An 8,103-nucleotide genomic window follows, 5' to 3' on the forward strand; every position below is an offset into this window, starting at 1 on the left:
TTCATTTATGTGAATAAAATTGCTCACGAACAACACTATATCCCACCCTGTATTTACCTTTTATTCTGAAGAGATATACATTCAGGATTATGAAACTTAACAAAACCACCAGGATCACGCTCAGGGCCACCATCCAGGGATTCACACTTGGAAAAAATAAAGCTGAAAAACAAGATGTGCAGGACTTGCTTTACTTTGTTATTGGTGAAAAAAAATCCAATGTATTTATGCCAAGGCCATCCATAAATAGTTCCTCTCAGGAGTTGCCTGAGATATGAATGACAGCAGCAACACTTAGCAGCATGCAAAAACCAGAAACTTGCTTTAATAACCAACAAACTGACTGAGTCGACTCTGATGCACTCTAATTAGAAAGCAGAGGAGCAGGTATTGGGCACATGCATAAGTGTGCACAGAAAGGCAGGGCTGGAAGGGACCTTGAGAGGTTTTCTAGTCCAGCCCCCTGCCTGCGGTAGGATCTTCTCTATCCACACTGTACGATACAAACCCATTGTCTACTCCAAAAAAAACTATAGTCAATTCTGACACAACTACGAGACAAAAAGCCCTAAACTGCCACACATAAAACAGGCGTGGGGGGTGGCACAGCACTCAATGCCTTTTGGTTTGAAGATTGTTATATTGTGCTTGAGAGACTCAGGGAAGAGGGCCGTGCTCCCCTGCTACAGATGAAGATAAATCCTCCACAGTCCATACTAATTAACCAGGGGGTAAAAATCCTTCCTGACTCCAAATATGTCAAGTGGTCTGACCTTGGGCAAGACCCCAGGATATTCTGGGTTGAAGCCCCAGCAGGACACTGGCACATGCCAGTCAAATCCCCAGCCTGGCTGCAGGCAACACCCAATGGTTCGGAGGAAGGCAAAATAACCCTGACACATAGCAGCAGCAAAGGGAAAATATTTCTATTTAAAACCTGAATCAGTGAACTCAGGGCTCCTATACACATGCAGTGAGCAACATGCAGTAATTACAGTGCATTGGAGCACTGTATGGAACACTGGAGCACTGGAGTATGGAAATAACCAGGCTCCAGCAGCCTCCAGCATCACGTCTACCAGTGTTCCCGTGCTGAAAAATGGGAGCAGGGGGCTTTAAAGTAAAGCTCAGAGCTGAGCTAATTAAAGCCCCCCCGCCACGCACACGCTCCACAGCCACCTGGAGCACATCTGTAAATGCCCTGAGCATGTAGGGAAGGGCAGAATGCTTCAGGAACACGACTGCTACAGAAAAGGCCTTTAAAACAACACCGGCCCCTTAAAAGAGGAGCAACAACTCTTAAAAGAGGAGTGATAACACACAACTTAGTTAATTTTACATGATAAATAATGAACAGTGTTGCAGTGCAGTGAAAAGCCTTTAAGAATTCACAAATAACTCAATACTTGTAGATAGATGCTACCAAACTACCCAAGAAATACCCACTAAAAATTCATGTAGGCAAACCTGACAGCACAGAAACATCCTGCATTGATATTTTGAGTGACTGTGTCTGCCAGTTTCTTTAAGATAAAATTTCAGAAGTTAGAGTGAGATAAAATCTGGATTCGGATAAGCTGCAAATACACAGTTCAATGGATCTCTATTATGACCCTGTGGAAATGCTAGCCATGTGTGTGTTTGCTTCATGTTTCACTTGGTTTCCAGCAGAGGTGGGTCTCTGGAGGCTTTGGATGGCAACTGACCTGATATATAAATTGCTGATTCCTTCTCTCGGTCGAGGAGGCTGTTCCTGACCCAACAGGACAAATTCTGGTTTGAATGTCTGTTCATGACAACAGAAATTTCTGTTTTAAACAGGCCTTTTGCCTTTGGGGATTTTATTTCAGAAAGCGATGGTATATGATGCCCCTGGGCATTTCTCCACAGCACCTGGGGCTCTGGGTACCACTCAGCTGATCGACACGTCACGCGGATCCCTCCATTCTGGTAATCCTCCACAGAGATGATAGGATTAGAGCCTAAAGCTAAAAAAAGACAGAAATTATATTTCTTAAATCTGAGTCAATTTTGCAAAGGACTGTGGAAATCTTATTCCTGCTCTCAAGAATTCCTAGATATTGCAGAGCAGGGTAGAAATGCTATTACCGACTATAGAGCCTAGATATTCCTGGATGTGATAGCTGAGAAATTTCATCATGAAATAGACATTGAGCCAATGAGAAATTATGGTAATTCAGATCTGATTTTGGTAGGTAATGAGGGTATTATAAAAGACTGTAGACTTCAGACATGTAGACTTCAGGGACTGAAACACCACAATACAAAGTGCAGACTCTGGACCCAGCACAAGCCTAACTCATTAATTTTGCATGCTAGCCATAAGCAAAGTGTAGCTACTTGAAATCCTATTACATGACAGTGTGTTTTTATTGACTGAATACAGTAAGGCAGACATGAATAATCATTGGTTGTCAGTAAAGATAATTTTCTGCAGAGCTACAAAGTATGGCTATAGCAAAAGTCCCAAAAGCCTGTTTCTCAGTAAATACAGACTGAATTTTTTCAGACATGACATCTAGCAAAGGAAAGAAAGCAAATGGCATGTCCAGTTGAAGCAGATCATATTAAACAGAGCACAAGGGCTTAAAGTAGGTAATTGAAATATATTGTATTATTGCTTTAACTTATAGTAATGAATAATGTAACTAAATGTATTGAATATTGTTTTATAATAGATATTTGTGTTCAAGCCTCTTAGATGTAAAAACAAAGCAGGCTCGTCAGTGAAAACTCTAAATTAGGTGAAAGAAAGAGGATAAGAAATCCTCCCTTTCCAGAAGTGTACATTTCATAGGAACATAAATCCCAACCAGTTGACATCATCCAAGTGCACAACAGGACTGGTTCAGTTTACCTTCAAATTGTACATTTCTGTGACATTTGAACACAGGCAATCAGAGAACAGTTAGTAGATTATTAGAAGAAGCTATCTATAAAGATAGAGTAAAGGCTGGAGGGAAAAGGGGAGGGGGTCGCCCCCCATGACTGAGTGCTGGTAATTAAGGGGATTTTTTGTAGGTGTATCTTAATTCCATGTGTAAACTCCCAAAAGAGGTCCCGATCACAGGGTAAAGTCTTGTCTCTCTAGAGGCTGAATGGTTACAAGGTTTTGCTAAGAAGGGCTGGTTCTAGAAAATAATCCTGGGAACTGACTGACTACAGATTCACAGAGTTCAAATTAAATGAAAAAAGAAGCAAATTAGTACTGTAACTGAGGTTTGGGATTTCAAAAGAGAAAGGTTTATTTTAGGAGACTATTGATAAACAGGGAAAAAGTCCACTCGGGTCTTTGGGCCACCCCCGTCAGGTGGCCGATGGTGGTGCCGGCGTCCGGCTGGTGACCGGACAGGTGGTTTTCCTTGGAACTCTTGGTCTATAAAAAAAAAATTCCTTCGGGGGCCGCCACTCTACGAAAATCGGGCGGCTGGGCTCCCGAACATTACTCAAACATTACGGGGGACAACTCAAAAGAAAACAGGGTGTGCGTGCAGGGTCAAAGGTTCAAAACAAGTGCTCCCCCGGGGGTCAGTGAGCAGAGCACCCCGGACAGCGCCCACCGGCTGGCAAACTGCTTGAGCTTGCCGGCGGCTACTGCCCAGTGGTGCTCCGCCCGGAGACGCCCGCGAAGGACACCAAGGAAAAACGCCCCGAGGTCCCCGGGAGCCTTCCCGGCCAGAGCCTCCTTCCTGGATAGCCAGATGACCAGCTTGGCCAGAGCCAGGAGGAGGTTGACCAGTTGGTCCCGGGCCTTAGTGGGGCGACGGATGGGGAGCGCGTAAACAAAATGGTGCGGGGAAAAGTGCAGCCAGAACCGCAGCAAGAGGTTCTGGAGGAGGAGGTGCAGGGGCTGCAGCCTGGCGCACTCGAGGAGCAGGTGCGCCAGGGTCTCCCTTTGGTGGCAGAAGGGGCACTCGTCGGACAGCACGTCGACCCGCGCCGAACGACTCGGCTTTTTCAGTCTAGCAAAACAGAGGCAGAAAGGGATGTGTTTGCTATCTGTAACTGTATTCAGGAGTATATATGATGAAGGAAAAAGCACTATTTAGGCTAAAAGAAAATGTTAGTCCAAGAAAAAATGGATATAACTTGGATGTGAATAAATTTAGGCAGGAAATTACAAGGTGCTAAGCACTGAAAAATCAAGAGCAAAGAAAAACTAACTGCTTTTGAGATGTTGCTTCAAATTATTAAAATACTGACAAAAATTGAAATATGTTTCTGAAATGTGAAAATAGCTGGATAAAATTGAAATACAGTGACTAATTGTAAAATAATTCATACACAGGTTCCATGAAGTTGCCATATTAGGAAAGAGAAAAAACCTGAAAACCATGCAGCGATGAACTGACACAAGCCACTGACCTGCTACCTTCAGTGCTATTACAGCTTCTTCATTAGTAATGCCATCATCAACAAAGCAGGTGTATTGTCCTTCATCTGAAAGCCCAATATTGAGAATCCTCAAGGAAACATTTCCATGTGTGAGGCCATCTTTCCAAAATGCTGTCCTTGTCCTGTATTCTGGCATCTGTCCTCCAAACTGATCTCTCCCATCGCGGTACAGATGAACATACTTTGTGAACTCAGACCGGAACCACCGCATTTCCATGTTCTCAGTGCTCATGCTGGGGGACAGGCGGCATGGCAATATGATCTCTTCCCCCACAATGGCAGTGACTGGCTGATCAGGTCCAACAACTGTAAACAGGGCTGTAAAATGTACCAAGAGTACCCCAAAATAAGCTCAGAAGTAAAAAAGAGAAATCCAAGATTTCAACATGAGATGGATACCCACCTGGCAGAGTTTCAGCCTAGACTGGGAAAAGGACAAATAGGATATCCTGAATTAATACAACATGTATTTTCTTGTCATAGAAATTTTAACATTTTTCATTGGACATTTTTCTGAACACTGTATCCCATAAAATTGATTGGTGCCTTGATGTTTTAATCACATTTTCAGATTAGATAAAAATATCAAATCATTGAAATATCATGTAAAAGAGAATTTTCCCCCTCAATATTGGTTTTGAAAAGCCAGTGGAAAGATGAGAAGGAGGATGTTAGGAAACTGTGGGAACAAGGAACGTAGAAGCACACAAAAATATGGAAAAATGATCGGGCGATAGATGAAGAACTATTCTCCTCTATGCTTGGGGAGAAAAAGGAAAACTTTTAATTTTAGATGTATTTATTTTTTCTTCTCACACAATGATGTTGATGCAGTCTGGAACTTCTCACGATTTCTTTTCCATTTGTCAGGAAAGAGTAGAAGTGGTGCAATGTGTCAATAAAAAACGAAACAAACCTTTCAGCAGCAGGAGAACACATTAATATGGAGCAGATACCTACAGATACCTACCTGATTCCACCTTGGAAATATGAAAAGTAATGAAGAATGTGAGAAAACCAGACAGCGATGTGGAGACTCTGGAGATTTGGCACAATGAGGAAGGCATCTTCTTCAGGGAAACTTGATCCAAAAGCACAAGGGGATGGCAGGAAAGAATTCACCTGGAGAACACAGAGCGCCGGTTACCGCCTTTGTGTATTGGATTAGATAGCAGGACAACAGCACGTACAAGTATACAAGGGGAACAACCTTGGTTTCAATAAACTTACGAAAGTGCACAATTAAAAAAGCCGCTGAAACAGAAATTCCAGGGTTATCCCTGATAACTAGGCCTGTGTGAAGCAGCTAGTATTCGCTTCAGACTCGGATTCAGATGATTTGGGGGACAGTGATTCAATCTGGTGATTTGAATCACTGTCCCGAACAGATTTGGCCAAATTGGATTTGGAGATTTGGCTGTTGCCAGCTCTCCGAATCTCCGAATCTCTGAATCCCCCAGGGCAGGCCCATCCCCCGCCCCTCTCGCAGCCCAGCAATGGCTGCCCCAGCTCCCGCACTTTGAGAAAAGAAGGCCCCGACTCAGCACTGACTCACGCTACATGGAGGGCTCTACACAAGCCCCCAGCACCCTCCCCAATGACTGCCCCACCCACCGTGGCTCCGGCCTTTTAAGAACAAAACATGAGAAAAACCGCAAACTCACCACTCCTACCCAGCTGGGGACGACCCCAGCTGCCCCTCGCTGCCCCGCACTGTGTGGGGGGCTCTTGCACGAGCCCCCTGACCCCCTGAGGCTGCTGCAGGAGCGGTGAGTCCTGCGATTTTTTTTTTCTTAAAGGGCCAGAGCTGGGCCCAGCGGGACAGCCTGGGGGTTGGGGGAGCAAGGCAGGGTCGGGGGATCGTGGCAGAGCACCCTGCACAGTGTGGGGCATTGCAGGGGCAGAAGGGATCGCCCCCTGCTCAGCAGCACCCAGTGAGGGGGGCCTTTTATTTAAAGCACCGGGAGCTGGGACCAGTGGGGAGCCACGTGAGGGGGGGCGGGCGGGGGCTGGGGGCTAGCAGGGGTCCCCCCATGGTGCTCTCTCCCCTCCGCCAGCCCCCACTCCTCTTCCCTACTTACCAGCTCCTAGTCCGGCTCCAGCTCCCTGCTGCAGCCACCAGGGACTGCCTGAATCTTTTCCAATCATTTTTCGAATCATTTCAGACCTTTTAATTGGTCCCATGATTCAATTCGGACTTGGAGATCCGGCCACTGAATTGGGTTGAATCTCCTCCAAATCGAATCACCACCTGAAGCTTTGCATATCCCTACTGATAACTCCCTCCCTCTTTTCCCCTAAATGAAAAATCATGTGTTGAGACAGGTGATGGTAAAGAGTTTTCATTACATTTAGGCTATAGTAAATGAATGAGATCTAGAATCATAATACTGTGCCGTGTTAAAAAAGAAAACATGGGGTCTAGATACAGTCACATGCCAATATAGCTGTTCAAGGCAACATGAGACCTGTCCTCTTCAAGATCTTCAGGGTATTGCATAGATGACTGTGGCAGGAGTAGGGAGTGTCGATCCGTACTGCGTAATGAGCTGTATGCTCTGCAGTGCGGAGATGGGGTTTTGGCACGTCTGAGAGTGTCCAACAGTTTCGCAATCCTTCACTATTTTCAACAGGCCAAGAAGCCTAAAGGAGTTTCACTTGCAGACAATGATGTAATTATCCAGGGTCCTAGTGTTAGACCGTCTGGTGGGATAACTGATGGAAAACAAGGACTTATCAGAAAAAAAACGCTGAGATATTTGGTTACTGAGCTTGGCCCTGGAAAGGGAAGTTGTGGTTTTGACAAAATGGAACGAGTGGAAATTAATACAGAACAAGAGTATAAATTCAAAGTGTTCCTGATCATTTCCTCTGTGGATAGTCTTACTTCAGAAGAAGTGTTTTGACATGGAGAGTTGATTGGGAATAGTTATTCTGGAATTACTCCCCCTGAACAGAAGGCCTAAACTGAGTGTTTTAACATCCAGACAATCAAAAGGGAAACCTATTTGGCTTGGCTTAAGACATATATGTTTTGAGAAGGCTTTCCGTTGCTCTGTAAAACTGGTCACAGGCTTCTGCTAGGTGTCTATTCAATCCTGCACAGCAATACAGACATCATCTTTTGTTGCCTTTATGATGCCATGAACATTTTTATGGTGGCATAAAGCAAAAGCAGATAGACATCTGTACTCTATGTCACACTACAGTGTGTTTGCTACAAAAGGTAGCTGTAGTTTGTGCTGCTTTATTTTGGTGGACATCATGAGCGGAGGGGCGGGGTGTCCTCGCAGCCAATCTCACAGACCAGGAAGAAACCACGACACTCCCAGGAGTGGCCATGGTGCTCCCAAGCGTGGTGCTCCCACCCCACCTCTCTGGCTGGTGCTCACAGGGGGGCACCGGCACACCTGCCTGCCTGTCACCTAAGAGGGGAGGGTGACCTGACAGGGGGTGCACCAGTGCTCTCAGGGGGTTTACATGCCCCCCCATGCACCCCCTACGCATTGCCACTGGTGGATATCTATTTTCTTTATGGCAGGAAAGCACATGCAGCCTGGAGCTTCCCGCACTCTCCAGCCACCTGTGGCAGAAGGTCTCTGGGCTTGGGGTCTCAGTCTTGTGTGCCCCAGGATTTTCCACACAGAAATAGTTATTCTGGATCAGGCCCCTCAACCTCAGGAATGC

General features: G+C 45.5%; 1 protein-coding gene across 2 annotated transcripts in view; it reads right to left on the reverse strand.

Moving 5' to 3' along the window:
* Window positions 1–8,103, reverse strand: part of LOC102371254 (butyrophilin subfamily 1 member A1-like) — a 23,138-nt gene that overhangs the window by 12,314 nt on the left and 2,721 nt on the right. Inside the window, exons 2-5 of one of the 2 annotated variants that reach the window (XM_025192029.1) lie at window positions 5,387–5,538; window positions 4,387–4,734; window positions 1,707–1,988; window positions 58–162 (exon numbers count right to left, since the gene is read on the reverse strand). In XM_025192029.1, coding sequence (XP_025047814.1) covers window positions 58–162; window positions 1,707–1,988; window positions 4,387–4,734; window positions 5,387–5,483 — 832 coding nt within the window. In that variant the 5' untranslated portion in view covers window positions 5,484–5,538. Of the gene's footprint in view, window positions 1–57; window positions 163–1,706; window positions 1,989–4,386; window positions 4,735–5,386; window positions 5,589–8,103 lie in introns of those variants that run through there. The other variant, XM_014525791.2, reaches the window with a different exon arrangement.

The sequence above is a fragment of the Alligator sinensis genome, unplaced genomic scaffold (genome assembly GCF_000455745.1).
Source record: "Alligator sinensis unplaced genomic scaffold, ASM45574v1 scaffold900_1, whole genome shotgun sequence".
NCBI classification, from domain to species: domain Eukaryota; kingdom Metazoa; phylum Chordata; order Crocodylia; family Alligatoridae; genus Alligator; species Alligator sinensis.